A 20,641-nucleotide genomic window follows, 5' to 3' on the forward strand; every position below is an offset into this window, starting at 1 on the left:
ACATTCTGTACAGGTAGACATGAAAACTAGTTTGGTTATAAAAAGACCACTGCACTATATTTTTCTTTTCATTATTTCTGGTTCATTGGTTTAAAAAGGACTTACTTTGTTGTATTGTACTTTAACAGGACAAATGTTGGTGCCATGGTGATTGACTAACATTTATATATATAGCCATGAGAGCTCAGTTAGCCAAGAATCCAGGCGATAAGGATTTTGTTTTCCCCTCTCATTGAACTTTAAGTGGGAAAATACTTTCAGTGGGAACATTGTGAATTTATTTTTGTTTTTCTGGAATTCTCTTATTTTTGTTTTGAATTTTTATTTATGGTTTCATTCTATTTTCAGTGAATCAGGGAAAGAAATGCATGGAAATTATTGTTTGGAGCGCTTTCAATGTATCTTCTTTATAATACACTGTGACAGTAGAAGAAATGAATTCATAAAAATGAATTGATAGAAATGAATTGATAATGAAAATAATTTAAATATTTGTGGTGTATATAATACAAATTGTGATTTAAGCTAAGTATTTATATCTACATCGTATATTTCACTGTGACCAGATGACAAGAAGGACATTGAATTAAATCCAAATTTAGTATCTAGTTGAATTTACAGTGTAGGCTTTTAAATTAAATTAATTTCAACTTATATGTGTGAAGGTATATACTCAATTAGATAATTAAATAAAAAAATAACTTACAATCATTACAAAAAGATGCCCTTGAGTTGAAGCTTGAAGCTTGATTAAAAATAAAGAATACTGTGAAACACCACCACAACAACAACAAGAGCTGATTGTACACAAACATTAGAAATGACATGATTTCAGTTTGTTTCTTAATAAAAGATCTCAAATTTTATTTATATTGACGTATTTCCAAAGAAGCAATTGAACTTCTTAATCATTTTCTTTATAACAAAAAAAAAGTTCCAATCCTCAGGCATAAAAGTGTCTGTGTACATTGTTGTCTGTGTACATTGAAGGGTTGTCGGTGGCCGAGCGGTTAGCTCGTACGCCTCTTACCTCTGCAGTCTGGGTTCGAACCCGCCTGGTGTTGGCTGGGTTTGATTTAAAATTTAACTAGGTCTGCATGTAAGAAGGGTGATGCTCAGTTTGACCCTGCCGAACAACGCAGGTTTTCCCCGGGCACTCCGGTTTCCTCCTGCTTCTTCAACACTAGGGCACTAGGGCGCTGCTCTGCGGCGACCATTCAACAAATTTCCGAATTTATTTGGACAAATAAAGATTATAAAGATTTGATTATTTGCCCAGATAATTGCTGTAACAAGGGTTTACAAAACCCATGATGTGGCAGTTTGGAACCCTTGTACTAGCTAGACAGTATTAAAAGTCATCATGAATAGGACTAGTACACATCTCAATATGAATATGTACATTTTGTTTATCTACTCCCCAAACAGGTCAAACAAAAAATAGTTTTAATTGGTTAATGATTAATTTTTTTTTCCCAGCTGATCATTGTCAAACCTTTGATTGTATCATTACTATGTATGTGGTCAGTGTTGTGATTTTATCTCATATTGTCTACTTATATTCTTCAATATCTTGCCATCTGAAAGGTAACCTGTCTATAGGCATATTTGCTGTGGTTTGGTAGTCATCTTTTCTCAGTGCACTGGTGTAGGAAGCTTAATTAAGACAAGTGCCATACCTTGCTTGTAGACAGGTTCTGAAAATATATACCAACACATTTCCTAAAATATTTAGCGCAAGTTGTCAGGATGGGTGAATCATACTTTTAGTATGCCTGTAAACAAGCTATCTAGAAATATTTACCATCATTCCCAAAGTATTTACTATAAGTTTTGAGAAAGCGTGAATACCATATCTAAGCTAGTGCCTGCAGACAGGCTATCTGGAAATATAAACTAATATATTCATTGTACTACTTCCCACAGCATATATGATACCATAAGATGTTTGGGGGAAGAGTTAGACTTCAAGTCTCTGGGTTTTTTCATTCTTTATTTGAATAAGATATAATATAATTTAAAAAAACAACAACCCACAATTGTTGTTGTTTGTGTGATAAACTTGATTGACTAATTGAAAAACAGTCGGAGGAACATGTATACACCTTGGGAGACTGCTACTATTAGTAACTTGAATTTTTTTTTAAGTTGAGGATAGTTTCCCCTTTTTACGAAATTAGACTAATTTGAAATATTACTGAGCAAGGGTAGGATGATCGTTACATCTTGTTTGGAAATACACACTATAAAACATCCCATAGTATTTAAAGTTTTGAGACCATAATGATTTGTTAGTAACCCAAACACTATGAAGTCATCTCAATAGATCCCTGTGGGAGTCAGTGAGAACCCAGGGTGAAAGATCAGTCTGAAGGAGGGATAGGGAACAACCAAGGGGACATTCCTTGAGAAATACATCCATAAATCATTCCAAAGCTCTGTCATTCCATCAGGCTGAGCTGTCTTGGCCTGCTTTGTAACTTGGAGTGCCCCCACGTGGTGGTTTGTTTATTCGGTGAGGACAGTCAATGCGTTCAATGAGGCCATAGAGTGCTTTGTATAAATGATTTCAACTGATCACCTAAACTACTTCACAGTGGTACCGTAACATTATGCGGTATGGCTGGGTTGTTTAAAGTGTGTGTCAACTCGTGACGTTTACTACCTATTCGGGTTATCAAATATTCTTGATATCTCTCTCTTTTACAGACCCAGAAGTTCAACAACCTCAGATTCTAGATCGACAACTAGCAGCATATATTGTTGACTATAACTAAGAGACCAGTTATGCTGAACACCCCTACATAAGAATAGTAAAGTCCAGAGCCAGTCCAACCAATTGAAGAAAGACAATTGACCAATGAGATTAGAGTGGTAATCATTGAAGTATTTACAGAAGGTTCTAATAGTGAAGCAAGTAGCTATATAAACATAGAGTCACAAACAGAAAGAATGTCGTTGTACACAGAGAACCGTTCATCCTACGGCAGACCTACAATGATGGCCACTCTCAACGATATCAATCGGACTGAATCGGTGCCTATAGCTGTATTGAAGGAGAAAGGCTTGGAGACAAACTTTCAGGAGAATGACCGCCGGTCACAAAGTTTTCAAAATATTTCACCTAACACTGGACGAGAAGTTAACCATGCTGTCTATCTATATGCCAGTCAACTGTATGCAAGTTTGAAGCCAAAAATCAAATCGGAACGACTAACAGATTCAGACACCTGGTGTGCCAATGCTGCTCCTCCAGAGATCGCAGCTGAACATGAAAAATACCGTCGGCATGTCTATGATTTGGCGTTCTCAACTTTGAAATGTAAGTACTATAGTCACTGTACATGTGCAGTTATAGTTTTATAGTACTGAGTCATTTTAGATTGTGTACATCGTTCTTCCTGGTTACCGACTTAAAGATTTAGTGTGTATACATTGGCACCTTGGTATTTGTAGATGGAGAAATTAAGAGGCATTATTTGCGAAAATGTCATTTTCAAACTCCTGTTTATCGTGACAACGGTTTGACAGCGTCTTTGAATGTCATGGATATTCAATACCAGATAAACAATAGTTGGAACTTAAGCTTTCAAAAGCCATACACCTCAACTATTGCTCAAAGTTTGTCCAAGAAATATTTGTGTTTAGATCCACTTCAAAGTAATAGTTTTGAAGGAATCATTTTCAATAAACAGTACCAAGTGCCTGTAAGGAATTCAAAATATTACCTTTTGCTTGAAAAATTCAGATTTTTAATCCCAGGTGGTAGTCTGTAATAAGAACCTCACCCACTGGGATATTTCTTCCAGCCAGCACAGCTGTTTTTTTTCTTGTTCTCAACTGGTGTGAAATAACGTTGACTGTCAACAATATGGTTGTTTCCACTGCCTGTGAAATGGGAAACCATAGCGTGAGTGTGTGGGATCGTATACACGTGAGTGACTGGACCCCAACAATGGATGACTAGCCAACCGAATAGAATTTATGACTTGAGCAGTTCACAGAAGGCTTTTGTATGCTTCACTTGAACAGTTAAAACCAAAATTAATCGATGGTTAAATAAGCATCAAATGACTGCATGACAGAATAGCAAAGAATTTTCTCTATTCTCTCTCTCTCTCTCAACTTTTATGAGTAGTGTTGCTTAAAAATGGTGTTTTTAAGAGTGTAAATGTATGATACACTGGTCAACAGCATTACGTAGTATTTATTTCTCACGGCTGTGAAAAAACAGACTAAATGATCTGAAGTTATGACCTCTAGTAAATATAATATAATATAATACAGTAAACAAAATGAAGTTCAATACATCGAAAAGTTTACAAAAAGAAAGTTTCACACTCTCTGTTATAGTTAAAACTTGGAATAATTTTTTTACAAAGTCATGCACATAGTTGTGTTAATACTCGACGTGTGATTTCAGAGACAAATCGAACACATTCTAGAATGTTCTTGATTATGGTTTGTACAATATTTGAAGCATCCTCTCTCCGTTTCCTGGTTTTAGAATAACTTAATTGATTCCAAGGATTTCCAAGGAATCATTGATACTGTATACATGATTTATCCCTTTGCTTAATTTCCCACAAAAGTAGAAAAGTAATCAGAGAATAAATAAGTCTTTGTGTTTTTCAAGTCCAAGTTTTTCTGTCAGCCCAGTTCTAAAATAAGAGTCGAAATGGAAGATAGTGAAATGTGATTTTATTGTTTTAGGTAGTTCTCAATTCATGGTCACTTCAAGCGATTTCAGCACCATGTAGTTTTATTTGTAAGCTAAAGAAGGATCAGAATATTGAAGGTCAAGTGTCACGAACTATGGAATTTCAATTTGGTGTAACTTTCAGCCTTGTGTCAGTGGGATAGGTGTACATTTACTTGTACTAGAAGTTACTAGACATGTTTAATCTTGTAACTTGGTGTTCAGATGCTGAGATTTTGTAGTCAGAATAGACATTTTAAGTCATTGACAAGTAGTTTTTGGTGTTTGGATGCTGAGAATTTATAGTTGGTTGGATTGGATGGTGCTAGTCATTTTGTGTTAGTCAGTGGGGTAGGTGTATGTTTACTGATGGGGAATACATGTTTGTAACTCATGTAGTGGTGTTTCGTTGCTGAGATTTAATAGTCAGTGTGTGTTAGTCATTGTTTATCCTTTGCTGGAGGTGGAAATGTTATACTCTGGATAGCATTCATAAATTAACATTTTGGTTTTCAGCATAAATTATTGAGTTGGTGGCCTTGGCCTTTTTATATGTACATAATAAATGAAGTGTGACAACAGTTTGGAAGGACTTTAATTGTTATGGATAGTGGAAGTTTGATTTTGTGTATGGGTTTCTCTATACATGTACATTTGGTCATGAATTTAAGGTGTCATCCAAAGTTAGATTTGTTCACCTGTGGTACAAGAACAAGAACAACATCAACAACAACAACAACAATAACAACAACATCATTGACAACAACAAATATTTGTACAAAAGTCCCATGCCTCCTTACCACACATTCCTAAAAAAGAAAAAAACATTTACAATTAACATTTATTTTATACCGACATATTTTTACTGAATGATTAATCAGTGCATGGAAAGTGTCCATGTGCCATGTTGTGGCTGATACAGATTGCAGTCAGCCATTTACCAACTAAATTGAATAAAATAATAGTGCAAACACATAAAATCTCACTCAAGGGCTGATGTTTGTTTAGTACAGCTGTTGTATGCCATGAAAATACACCATACTGTAACTGATGCATTTTATCTATAGAATATAAAATGTCATTCATATTTCTTTTGAAATCCCACTATCGATTCTATTGTGGATGTGGGAAACACTAAGTGAACTTTTCATTCAAATTTTATCCGATTTTAGCACTTATGAATGTGGGAAACACTAAGTGAACTTTTTATTCAAATTTCATCCAATTTTCGCACTCAGAACCGTGACATATGATTGATCACAGATCAGAGCGTGATCTGTTTTGGGTAGTATTTAAATAGATATAAAATTGAAAACATGAAGTATATTATGATATTTTTCTGCTTTTATTTTAGCAGCATATTCTTAATATTTAGAAGCATAAATTATGTGAAGTTTTTATAGATGATACTTGTTTGCACACTTCTGATTTGTCCAAAGTCGACACTTTACGAGGACAAATTGGTATGATTTGTTGGGTTGTTTTTGTTTTCTTCTCAGTGTTGCAGTCCTCTATCATGCATTTATATGCTTGTTGAGAAGTTTTTCTTTCGTTATGTTTGTCTAAGTCCTCGGACACAGATCATCCATAAAGATAAACAGTGTGAAAATCACAGCCCCAATTATAGAGATCACCATAAGTGTGGAGAAAGAGTAATCTAAGGTCGAAGCCGTACAGCTATTCAGACAGACCTCTCACACACCCAGCTATCTTTGTATTGCCTTTGTCGTTCTTTGTGTTGTTTTGTGTCACGCAAGTGAGGCATGGGATCAATAGTAATCCATCAATTTGCGTAAGTGAATGGTTCCAAGTAGTCAAATGAATGACGGAGACACAGACAAACAAACAAAATGGAAGGGAAACCAATTGACGTAAATTGCGGAGTGAGTTTATACAGGACAAAGACACGAATTCCTGTCGACTATGAGTGGAAGCATTGAACAAGTACGTCAAATGTACCCATGAAGTGGTCATTCCCGATCATTAGTCCCGTCATATTTTGAAATAATTGGAAAGCCTTGTCAGTGATTTTTTCTGAACTAAACCCTCCGTTGTTTTCATCTCCAAAACAAGCCCGATCCAACAGTTTGAACTTTGTACACAATTTACAGGTACATGTTGACTGCACAGGTAAATACTTTTGTATTGAAATGAGTTGAAATCTTTGAAGTGACAAGTAGATTATGGATAACTTGTCAATTTATCTAGTCTGGAAAGTGTGTTGTCTAGTCTAGACATCTGAAGTGATTCACTTTCAATAAATAACTTCCAAGGAGGCTCAGGACCTGTTCAAAGTTGATCAATCTTTTTTGTGTTTTGTGTTGTAAGACATGCATTGCAACTGTAGTAGATAGATATACTGTGATAAATGAAGATAAAGAATTTATCTTTATTGAGTCCAAAATCAACAAAAAGTTTGTATGCAGGCAGCTATAAAAAAGAGAGCTGTTGTAGGTTGAACAAGGGTAGATCAGCCTCACAGCAACCATCAAAATTTGTATGTGTTTGCATTCCTCAAATCAATCCTGGAGTTGTATTTTATAAGGTCAGTCACAGTCAATTGTGTAACCATTATATTTAAATTTCACCTAAGACCAGATAAGCTGAAACTTACATAGATTAAAGACTTTTATCCTAAAGGGGCCCCTCTCTGCCATCTACACATTCTTGCACAAACCATAGGTAACTCACCTGCAGCTAAAAGTCACATAGCTCTTTACAGTCAAATAAAGGGACAGAGAGAAAAGGAAAATAGTTTGACAGGTTTGTTGTCACCCTTGTGGTGGGTGTTTTTAATTGGAATTCCAAACAGGTGTAAGAATAGAAATACAAACTTCTTAAAAAGTTAGCCTCACTGAAGTTAAAATTACAAGATGTTTTGTTAACCCAGCAGTTTAATCAGTCATAAAATTGTATTTGCAAACTAAATTATTCAGGTGTAAGAAGTAGTTCAATTCATGTGCCTACTTTCTTGTATGCCATCGCAACAGTCCCATGACTGTTCAATGTAATACCCCAGAGATATAAACAAACAGTGAGTGTCCAATGTTCTTAACATCAAATGTTCTTGTAAAACTTGGATAAATTGCAGAGATCTTTAGGCCTGATAATATAAGATATCTTACAAACCAGTCACCTAGCTATGATACAGACTTTGCAGTATTTAAATTTTTTATTATGATATAAAATGTATGTAAATTTCGATATCATTATGTGGTTCCTGATTTTATAATGAATCGTTTTTTTTGCCATGTAGTTCTTTCAGCATCATAGTATGAAATATCAATAATATCAAGAGGTCATGGATAATATCAGGCACAATATTTAGTATTTCTTCATTATTAATTTAAGTGTATATGATGAAAGCATGGACTTAAAGTGTGATTACTTAGTTACTTTTATGTAATTGTTTCCAAAGCTTAGAACATAGAATGCTTATTATTGCCTGGAATACAGGTTAACTTTCCTTAAAATACATTCAGAGCAAACCATGTGTAGACACCAAAATAGCTGGAGAAAAACAACTTACAGAAAGTCAGACTTGATTCTTTTGTCATCAAAGTTCAACTGAGGGTAGATATTTAAGTTTAATAGTAAAAGTATAATGTATTGTGCAGTATGTCAGTATGTTCTTTGTACTTTAGGGTGACTTAAATAAAGGGTAACTATTATGACAAGCTACTATGCTGGTCTTTAAATGTTGTCCCCAAGGCATCCCAGTTCCCAGGTGAATATAGAGCTGCTTTACTTTACGTGAGTTTCTCTGGTCTGAAATGCAATAAATGCCCAAGGGAAGATACCTAGAAAGTAGAATAGGAAAATGGCCTTTGTAATCTGTTAAAATTGAAGGAGTGCGTTAACTTTATAATGAGAAACCCATCGTAGACTTAGAAATGATTTTTATACTATCACCTGGAGCCATTTCATATAGTTTCACTGAGCCATTGCTTTGGAGAGAATTGTGATTCGGTCCAAATAGGTGTATTAATTTTTAAGTAGGAGGTAGTTATATACTGTAGGGATTTATGATAGGATTAGACAGACTTGACAGCAAAGTGAAGTTTAAGGTGCTTATAAAAGCTTTTAGCTGCCTGTACGTAGCACACTGATTGTGATTCACTATTGTATTCACACAATTCAATTCATGTCTCCAAGGTTTATAGTACAACCTTTACCTTTGTACTGCAGATTTTTTAATCATTTGAATAAATCTGATTCTGATATTGTAAAATAATTCTGATTCATATCTTTTGTGGAAGATGTTATGTAAGCTCCTCCCCCAAAAAAAAAAAATAAAATAAAATAAAATAAAATAAAATAAATAAATAAATAAATAAATAAATAAATAAAAAATAAAATAAAATAAAAGTAAATACTTTTATAAAATTAAGTGATGTCAGTGTTGCTCAGTCTGACTGAGATAAGGTTTCAAAATATTGGAGGAGGACCTATGAGGACTGAGCAAAGAAAACACGGTCACTACCTATTATGTGAATTGTGCTGTCACCATTGAGTGACAATAGGTTGTGAATGACTAAGCTAAAATTTGTTGTCTAATAGTAATATAACAAAGATAAATGCCAGAAAGTATGTTTTGTGTTAGACTGTACTTCATAACTTATAAGAAGCCATATATGCAATTTGATGTAGTCATGTCAATCTTGTGTCATAGAACTTAGCTGCCACTTTATACATTGAGTTGATTTGAGGAATTGCTGTCACCTCACTTGTCTTTTAAGTTATAGGTAGAAAGGAAATCAACTTGATCTCAAGAGATGTGATTGTGGCTGTCTACAGCTAGTATTTGATAGCTGTTTTTTATTTGTTATTTGTAATTTGTCAAGGAAGTAGTGGACATAGTGACCAGCCATGAAAAGTTTAATTAGTCTACAACATATATAAGATATGACATGACGTGACGCATTATCACTATCAGCCAGCGTGACAACTTGCCGCCACCACCACTTCAGAGTGGACTGATAAGAGTGGACTGACACAATGTTTCTTACTCTTATATTAAGTTTATTGAAAAAATAAAATTAGAAATGAAAAAATAAAAGCAATCTATAATATATAACATGTACTTGAGAAAAGTCATATCAAAGGTCTCAAATGTAAAAAGCTGCAGTAGGTGAAATGTATTGTTTTACAATTGGAAACTATAGAAACACACAATTGTTTATAGAGTGTTTATCGTGAAAAGGTATAATACCTTTTAACTATAAACAATACTATTGATATGCCAGTGACCTACTGAAATAAGAATGTGATCCGGGTGACTGAGTCAATCGAATTCTAATGTCGTCAGTTTTCATGTATCGATTGTTTCTTGTTATCATTAACTGATAACGGGACATGATTCATTGGTATTATTGAAGTTTCAAATTGTTTTTGTACCCTGTTCTGAGTTCATTCTGTGTGTCGTGATGTACAACTGATAATAGAGTCATCATGACCTGGTCAGTAATCAGGTAAATCTCTAAGATTACAAGGGGAACGTTTTGACTCGGTTAGTTCCGTGTTTGTCAGTTTGGAGGTGTGCAACAATAATTACATCTGTTTTTCACCATTTTGTAATTTAGTTTTGAGGAACTAGGCTATTTAGTGGGTAACCCATGATGCCTACCATTTTTTATATTTGATCAAAATGGTAACAATGTCCATAGTAAGAGGTAAAAATGATAAGAATTTTGACCATAGTGACTGTTCTCGGTATGAATGTTGGTAGAATTTTTATGTTGAAAAAGATAATATTAAAATACCAATCTTAAATTAATAAAAAGTAATATGCAGTGCTCAGTGGGTGTGGGTGTGGGTGTGGGGGTGGGGGTGGGGTGGGTGTCTATGAATAAAATGTATTCAAATCAAGTGATTATCATCAAATTTTAATAGAATTAAGATAACACCATACCAATTAACCTTTCTTTGTACACTATGTGAGCTCTAAATGAGAGAAAATTAAGATAAATATCACTGCATAATGGGTTCTGTGTCCTTCTGTGTACTTAGTTTATCAAAGTACAACAGTGATACTGATAATATCACATTCACAGGTGTAGATACAGAATCAGTTGAAAACTAATTATGAAGAAAATTAAATGAAAACATTTCAGGAAATCTTCTAGCAATAGTCATGTTGATGTATAAAAGAGCAATTAGTAATAGGATGCTTTGATAAGCATCATGTAAAATCTAAATGAGATATATTATTGTTTTATTGGTGTTCTGTTTGCCTTACTGTCTCAGGTGACCAATTTCCCAATAGATGTGTATTCAGGTAAAAATCTCAAATGCTTTGTAGGTTTAAGGTCTGGTTCTTTTAGTGTGCCCATAGTTACATAGAATTAAACGATCAGTGATTTCAGAGTCGGTGTCAAAATGAATTAAGTTAAAAGAATTTGTCATGGTGATGGTGGTGGGTGGGGGAGGAGGTTTCAAAGATGATAAATCGCTGGACCATACTTGTAGAACATTAGATTCAAACTGAACTGATACAGCAGCTGTGTCAAGTAATTCTTTTTCCTAGAACTGATAGGAGTGTCTGCTGTATATATGTTTAATTAAAAGACAATGAATGCAGGTGTCACGTTGCTATGATTTTGGGTGAGGTACATATAAGATCTAAATTTGGAGAAATCAGAATATTTTGTGGGAACTTCCTTTTAATAAACAAAAAACAGTAAGATATGTTTAGTCAAGTAGTACCTGTTACGGTAATGTTACCTGATAAGAAATAAGATTACAATCTCAACATTGGAATTTTGTCATTTTATTTCATAAGTGTTTCCTTGTCTGTTTATTGTTTTGACTTGCATAGTAACAACTATGACATAGAAATAACCTGTACATACTTTTATCAGAATTTCCTTGATTACCCAATGTTTGTCCGTACATAGTAACAATGATGACATCATAAATTCTTTAAGATAAGTTTGTTGGAATTTCCATGTTGTAACTCACATAATTACAAAAATGATTCATTAAGCTGAGATACACGTATTTCCTTTGTGTAGAAGCCAGGCGATGGGGATTTTGAATTTTGGGATGGGGAAGCCGAAATATAAAATCTCCATCCGCATGGATTCCAGGCTAGTATTGACTGAATATGAGAGTCAGGTTTTTCTAATTCTACTGTATAAACACGGGTGAATACCACAAGGCATAAATTATAAAGTTGTCAGTACATTTCTGTTCAAACTCATCAAGTTATAAGCCAATCTGAATAAAATCCAACGGAGGATGTAATTTGTAATTGCACTATATTCCTGCTGTATTTACCTCAGTCTAATTTCTTCATATGTTGTTGTTTGCCTTCAATTTTGTTGTTCCAGAAGTGATTGTTTTTTTGCATACATCGAAAAAGGTGCTCATTCCCAGAACAACAAATTGAAAAAAACCAAAAAGTGTATGAAGGAAATAAAGGTAAAATAAAGCAACCAAGCCTTAATTCGTACATCCAATTTTAATCAGATTGGTTATATGCCTGTATGTGTTAATCTAATAAGCTCAACTTTGATATGTCTCACTGTGGTTAGAGATTGATTCATGTCCTATCATAAATTTCTCTGTTCTTGTGTATAAATTGTAATCTGCCCTAGGAACTGCTAGTGTAGTATGATATTTTATGAGGTAGTAAATGTGGATTCAAACATAGTGCTGTGGACAAATACGTGTATTGAGATATGTTGACCCACAGGATAATACTTTTACACATGGCAACATATGTCTATAACTCTGGATTAAAATCAAGCTGTTTCACAGTAAGGCCACATAAAAATAAACAATGGCGTCTCAATTTAATACCAATCTCTACAGTGTTCGCTGATCATATAATTTGGAGAAAGAAAGATATGATGAAAATGGCGTGAAAAGAACCTTTTTTTTGAATGACAACCTCCAAAAATAAAGAGGTAGTACCCCCCCCCCCCCAAAAAAAAAAAAAAAAAAAAAAAAAAAAAAAATTGGAAGTAAAAATAAATCATCAATATACAGACCCCACCTATTTTTGGAAGGTTGTAATCTGAATATTGTTGTACTCGTATTATATATAAAATCAATTGATATCAAATATCAAAATATTAGAATAGAATTTTCATATCTTAAATCAGGATTTTGGAGATCTATGAATATATTATTACACGTTATAAAAACATATGTCAAAATATTGTCATTCAATATTTAAATCCTAATTTCAAATCACTCAAATGAAATAAACTCTGTAAATGTTTGCAGTTACTTTGTTCGAGTAAACTCCAACCCATTCTCTATAAAAACAAAGAAAAACATCTGCAAAAAAATCTGTTTATGATATTTTGTATTATGCAAGAAATATTGCAAAAATTGACAAATGTTGTAATGTGATTGCTAAAAATAACATAGATTGTTAAATTTATACCCAAATGGTAAACATTTCACATTTTTATACAAATAGTTAAAATAAATAATTACATCCCCTGCTGGTACATATTAATGTATAAAGTGGTACAGGCAAGTCTTTAGCAGCATGATGAGTTTCTTCCTGTGGGACATTCCTGTGTGCTTTATGGGTTTTGGTAAAGACTGCCATAATAATCTAGTTTGTGTTGACCCAACCACCCAGGATAGTAGTGATTCACATCATTGAATTTAGATGCAATGAAGCGTGTCAAATTTCCATCTGTTAGTTAGTTAGGATGACCACTAACATGATATATGTGAAGTGCATGAGTGAATTATTCACTGTGGTGTTGTTACATGTGACATTTTAACTGAAATGACATATTGTTCAGTAATGAAAATTTCTATTTGCTGAGTTGAAATATTTCTTGGAAGCAAAACCCAAATTTTCGCTGACATCTCAACAGCATCATCAGGGGTGTACTACAATTTACGTGAAATTCCATGGTTTAATATATTGTAATCAAGAATTTTTTCAAAATAGTGATGTAAAAACTTATGCATGGCTGTATTCTAGCTTAGGATATCTGTATGATGTATTCCACTACCAGGTTTCTCATAGACATCCAGTATTTTGTGGGTTATGGAAGGAATTAAGCCATAGTAGAATTCCACATACAAAATAGGATCTAAAGCTGGAATGAATTTAAGACATATTCGAAACATTTCCTATCCTAACATTCACTAACAGCATTTAAAAAATAATATAGATAAAAGCACCAATAATCAGCCATTTTTTCATTTGATACAAAAATATGCATTGGTTAGATATTTTGATGTTGTTTGTTACCAGCCTTTTAAAATTTAATCTCTTAACCTTTCCATATCTTGAAGAAGAGAACCATGAATTCAGTGATTATGTGATACAGTACATCAAGTCTGATTGTAAAAAGAATGATAGGGATATGAACATCTGAATATTCACATTATATTTTTTAAGGACTATCGACTCTCAACATGATCATTTATCAAATGAATGAGACATAAAAATATCAAATGATGCCTCAAGGGAAAACAGCATTGAAGTCAGCTGGCAGCAATACATTGACCCTACTCAATAAATTTCATGACTCTGCTCACTTTGGAAAGTAAGTTTTATGATATGAACTCCATTTCCTGGACACTGTCACTTTTCTCTAGGTAGTGCCTTGCAATGGATCATGGGATATGGTGTCCCAATTCAAACTAAGTAGTGTTTTTTCGAGTTGCTTAGTATATGTTAGAATCTTGGTAAGAGAAATGAAAAAACTTGTAAGCTTTAAATTTTTCTATTAATATATTCGACAAATATAATTCTGTAAATTAAATATAATCTCTTTTCAGTTTAAACAGTAGCTTTGTAGAATCTTGTCTGATCCAAGTGATATCATTGAGAGAGAGAGAGAGAGAGAGAGAGAGAGAGAGAGAGAGAGAGAGAGAGAGAGAGAGAGAGAGAGAGAGAGAGAGAGAGAGAGTGAGTGAGTGAGTGAGTGAGTGAGTGAGTGAGTGAGTGGGTGGGTGGGTGGGTGGGTGGGTGGGTGGGTGAGTGAGTGAGTGAGTGAGTGAGTGAGTGAGTGAGTGAGTGTGTGACAGACAGACAGACAGACAGACAGACAGACAGACAGACAGACAGACAGACAGACACAGTTGCAGGCAGGCAGGCAAGGAGACAGACATAATACAGGCAGGCAGGCAAGGAGACAGACAGACAGACATGTACAGGTACATTTAATACAGCACAGCACAGCACAGCACAGAACAGCTCAGCACAGCACAGCACAGTACACTACAGTACAGCACATCACATTACATCACAACATAAAGTGCAGTACTGTGCATTGTAGCACAGTACAGTATTGTGTTGTGTTGTGTAGTACAGAGCAGTACAGCAAAGAACAGCTCAGCTCAGCACAGTACACTACAGTACATCACAACACAACACTACAGTGCTGTGCTGTGCTGTGCTGTGCTGTGCTGTGCAGTGCAGTGCAGTGCAGTGCAGTACAGTACTGTATAGCACAGAACAGTAGAGTGCAGTTGAGAATAATGAATGAAAGTAAAGTATAGAATATGTACACAATGTTGAACATAAAGCAATAGAAATGTGACATACAACCAAGCATGAAGTTTTTCTTACCTTCTGTATAGTTAGTTACCTTGTTACTTTCAATCACTCACAATTGAACTGAATGGTATTGAGTTACTTAGATGTAAGCTATGGGAACGAGAATACATGTACAACACTGTGTTGAAAAGCAGACATGTTTGCATTGTGGTACCCCTTCTTTAGTTTTGATACAGTCAAGTCAACAAATGAATTCCACACCACAAGGCCCTACTTGCAATTAAAGGGACCAAGCATCAAGTTTTGTTGTAAGTGTAATCCTTTACAATCTATTCAGAGAACCCCATGGTTGTGAGTTCACCTAGTTTTCTTTTGAATGTCAGGATTTACAATAAAAGGAGATTCTTTGAAGGGTAAATTCATTGTAGCCGTCAAAATAATGCCCTTTGTCAAAACAGTATGTTTGGTAAAAGAATAGGAATCTGTTTTTCAACACTTTCTAAATTATATGATAGGGCAACAGTAACACAGATGTCTAGCAAAGCATCACAAAATTTGTAAAGGGGTTTCTCTCCACATTTTTCCATCAGGGATACTGTGACATTGTGAGCCTTTTGATTTGTCCGTCTTTAAAGAAAAGCGTATAGATTCTAAATTTGAATAGAAAAAAAAGTATTTAAAAGCAAGAATTGTATATTTAGATTTGTACTGTGTTTACTGCTTGTTATTTGTTGAAATAATTGTATAGTTGTTACTGAATTTAAATATAGAAGTGCTATAAAATGTTTTTAAAAAATAAGTTAAAAATTTGCAATAATTTAGACTGGTTTTTACCATTTATTTACTCCATGTTAGGAATAAGATGATTCAATGTGTGAAGACTCTAGAGATTTGTGCAGAATTTGTCTGTACTATGACGTGTTTGTTACCATGGAAACATAAAGCTTTTCTAAGACTTGAAATGGGTTATTATGCCACTAGCATAGATTCGTTTATATCCTCGTAAGTCCATCCTACCAAAAGGCCTCATTTTACAGCCTCATGGTATGGAAAAACAGTAATTCATTATTGTCAATAGTTAATGAGATAAGAATGCCACTTGTTGACGATTTATTGCCCTGATCAAATATTTGGTCCTGTTTTCATTAGAAGAGTAGAAGGAACAGATAAATCTTGGTCAGACCTAAATGCAGTTTAAGTATTAAAGATAAGTATGCGCCCAATAGGTGTTACAATTACTATGAACTTGTGAAGAGATTTGTTAAGGTTTTCTTGATACTTTGTACACTGCCACAGAGTGGGTGTTCATTAAACATTGTCATGTACATTTCCTACTGAAACACCTTCTTGAATGGATTTGTTTGGGATTTAATGAGACATGTTATATTGCAAAAGTTCAGAGGAGTATGTAAAGGAAAAAACGTGAGATATATATAAATAAAGGTGTAACTTGTTTTTCTATATTATAAGCATAGTAGCTGAAGATCTGTAAGATAGGTGTTAATGGCTCTTCCTGAATAGCTCTGTTAAAATTTCACATTTTGGCACCATCAAGTAGGATAGTATGTGTGTACATGTAGGGTGGTTGAGGTTTGGGAGTCATGCATACAGAATATTCCCATCATGCATACTTCCCATCATGCATATGGTTTCAGGAGACCTAAAATCCAGGTTGCATTTGTCAGGATGGTTCCACAGTAAATTCAGACGTGTTGGAGTTAAGTCATGGCCATTCTGTCACCTAGAACTTAAGAATTAGGAAATAATTGTTCATGGCACCCAAGTAATCAGGATGAGAGCCACTGTAGAACAGCTAGTCCACCAAAGGTGATGATACAATGTTTATGCTAGGGAGTCTACTCCTATTCCTTTTCTTTAAACCTCCATTACCCTAACTCCCTAGCTTGACTACAAATGTTTATCTATATCTATTTGTACAGTCAGTGCCATGGGTCTACATTCTTGTTAATGATACATGTCATGGTTACACTAGGGAGTCTAACCCTATTTGTATCCCACCATTAACTCCCTAGCTTGACTGCAAATGTGTATCTATTGTATAATGGGTCCACTGTTCTCCACTTGTGCCATCAGGAGTACTGTAGTGTCTTCCTTACAATTCTTACAATGTTACTGTAGATATTTGAGGGCTTCATTAATCATTAGTAATTCACACAGGCACTCATCAAACACTCTCACTGAAAACCCCACCATTGAAGACACTCAATTTACTTATCATGGTTTGCTATTCCATTACACATATTAAACTAATTTATCATGGTTTCCTATGCTATTGTATATACTTATTATCAGCTGGACACCTGTTGTTACTCTTGGCAGATTCATCACCAAGGGAATGCATGTAGGTGAATATGTACACATCATTATATTCTATAGATTAGTGTACAACTTGATGATAAAGGGTATGAATGTTTCACATCACCCCAAAGTATGTCAGGATATATGTTGTTCTACCAGTCAGTTTGCTATGGTTAGAATTATCTGAAATGTTGAAGGAAGACCACCTGTTGATACGCTACATAGCTTATCTATATACAGAGTTTTTGTTAAAGTTTTGAACCTTAACAACAGGAAGAGAAAATCCTGTAAAATCTCAAAACTTATCCTGTACTATAATTTTGGTTTGAAACGACACTAAAATATGAGGTGAATATACATTTAATTTTGCGTACTTGCCTTGTTAGCATGTATTTTGAAAATGACAAAATCTTGTTCAATCATTTTCTATCTATTCTACCATGCTGTTTAAAACACCTTTGAGGTGTGGACTTCAAATAAATCAGGGTTTGCCTCTGAGTCTGAATAACCTATTCTCCAAATCAGATATTAGGTTTCCTTTTATACTTTGAGACTGTCACCAAAATATCTTATGTCACTTGATTGAAATCCATGATATATGATACCTGATAAAGGCTGCTCAATCACACAATAAGTTCCTGTATACATTCAGTAATATGACGTAGGTGGGAGAAAGAAAACAAGATTTGTTTTCCAAATCAGAACTATTAAAAATTAAAACTGAAAATCTCCCTCCCAACACACAGGGGAGAGAAACAAGGATTTCAAATAAAATACAGAAGTGATGTGATAATGAAGTATGCTGATTCTAGATGTACATTTGAATCAAATCTGATAATCAAATATGCACAGATGTCCTATGCCGTCATTATCTGAGTCATGTAGATATACATGTTGATGTTAATATTTGATAATTTCTAGTCACTGTGAGAACATAAAATTATGTGAACATGTGTATTTTGGTTCAGGACTAGTCTATTTTAGATTATTCAACTACAATAATTTTTGCACTGATTGAAAATAATAGCAACTTCACTGTGAATTCTGAATAACCACAGGTAATAAACTTTATAAAGGCAAATTTATCGTACATTTAATTTTAGAAGTGATGTGACACTGTAGACAAAAAATTATTTATCAGCTAAAATAAAGTGGTGTCAAAATGTGGCAAAAAATAGTCTTTCGGTGAAAATTTTTCTACTCAATTAAAATAAATACTTGTAGTATTGTGCTTATCATGGATGCAAACAGGTTATTACCCGTTGTCAAATAACACGACTATTTTACAGTGATTGCGTTCTTAGAAAAAACTGCCCATTAGTTTAGGTGGTATGTCTTTAATACCACATTCAGGGCACATACTAAGGTTGTGCAGTGGTGCATTACAGTCAGCCACAGTAATATCCTGAATAGTGTAATCACTGCGGAAACATCATCTTCTAACACACATAGTGCCCACCCCTAAGCCAACTTCAAGCAGGAAGCCTGATGAAATCAATATGTACTAGTTATTTTTAGATCTTGACAGGCATCTCCTAAGAGGTGTATTACTAGAATAATTGTCTTCTACATCACTTCCCTAGAAGGGCTAATTTATGGCATTGGGTTTTAACAGGCTGTCCATCAATAATAGTTTCTCTGTCATGCAAAACACAATTTTTAATCTGATATGCATGACTTGTACTGTGAAAAGAGTTGATTTGAAAAATAATACTTTGAAGATTGAGTATTTTCAGTCAGCTATCCATTCAGGCATATCTCTGTTTGAATACACCAATTTTCTTTGATATTGTTCACATGATAATGTGAAAGATAAATGAAAGATTTAAATAATTTTCTTAATTATAGTGTTTCATAGCCTGAGTACCATTTCACTTCAGCCAACTATTGAGTGATCAATACCAATGATTACTATTTCTCCATTATTTGCGGAATAATTATTGTCATCTGACATGACATGACATGACATGACATGACATGACATGACATGACATGACATGACATGACATTGACACTTCAAAGTATTTTCATTGTGTTCCTATTATTCCGAACTCATGAAATTCTCAATCAGGTAAGATATATAGGAAACACAGTAAAAATTTACCTTTGGTGTTAAAATATTAAACATTAACCCTATGGAATGTACCTGTAGGCTACAGAGTGCACCACCACAAGGGACATATTCACTATTAAAAGAGGGGTGACAGGTTGGTTTATTGATGTGTAACTCAAACACACACTTCAAATTCAATAAATCACGATTTTAAATGGTATTGACGTAATAAGATGAAATATGAAGTGAAATTGGTTGATGCAATCATAGAAATTGAATAATTAATCATTTTTGAGAAATGTGATAATACAACACCTGTGATGTGAAACATAATTATTTCATTACAAAGGTACAAGCAACGAAACTATTTCAAATTAAAGTTGTTAATATAATAAACAAAATTAGAGAATGTGTTGTCACTATGCAAACAGCAACTAAACATGCATTTGTTTCTCTTGTAGCTGATCTAATTTGTTTGATTGGTAACTCATTTGTGTTTGATATGGTAAATGTATAAATTACATGTATATTGAATGAAGTACGGTAACAGAATAGGGGTGTGCGCAGACATACCCACTTCATTTGATAAGTTTTTGTTTATTTTATAGAAAATAAATTTTTAATTTTTTAACATTTCTTTCTTTATTTTGCACAGTCTTATTATTTTGTTTGCTGGTAGACACTCTAAGGTGTTTTAATTTTATTTAGAATATAGTTTTCCTTTTGTATTTTGACATGCACTACAATTATTTCTAGGTATGGAAAGGAAACAAAGTAATGAAAAAAAGACAGATTTTAATCGTAATTTTGATTTCCCTCATTTTAGTCATTTAGTAATACTGTTTGAGGTGTTTGTTGTCATAGAAACCATGTCAAATTATATTGTTCGATATAAGTTTTATTTTGTTGAAATTAGTTAGATTACTTAGATGAATATAAAAATGCTGTCAAATTGTGATCATTAATTTCTCAAAATATCATTCCCAGAAATTTGTGAACTGTAAAGTGTATGTCTGAAAATAGCAATGTGAATAGAGTATACTAGTTTACATGTGTTATATACCATTCTGATGAATGCAAAAATCATACC

The 20,641-nt window shown here is 33.9% G+C and overlaps 1 protein-coding gene across 2 annotated transcripts in view; it reads left to right on the top strand.

The window, feature by feature from the left end:
* The first annotated feature begins 2,903 nt into the window (after positions 1–2,903).
* LOC144439021 (putative methyltransferase NSUN7) overlaps positions 2,904–20,641 on the top strand; it is a 45,655-nt gene continuing 27,917 nt past the window's right edge. Inside the window, exon 1 of one of the 2 annotated variants that reach the window (XM_078128262.1) lies at positions 2,904–3,322. In XM_078128262.1, the coding sequence (XP_077984388.1) occupies positions 2,953–3,322 (370 nt within the window). In that variant the 5' untranslated portion in view covers positions 2,904–2,952. The remainder of the gene's footprint in view (positions 3,323–20,641) is intronic. The other variant, XM_078128261.1, reaches the window with a different exon arrangement.

The sequence above is a fragment of the Glandiceps talaboti genome, chromosome 8, assembly GCF_964340395.1.
Source record: "Glandiceps talaboti chromosome 8, keGlaTala1.1, whole genome shotgun sequence".
Taxonomy (NCBI): domain Eukaryota; kingdom Metazoa; phylum Hemichordata; class Enteropneusta; family Spengelidae; genus Glandiceps; species Glandiceps talaboti.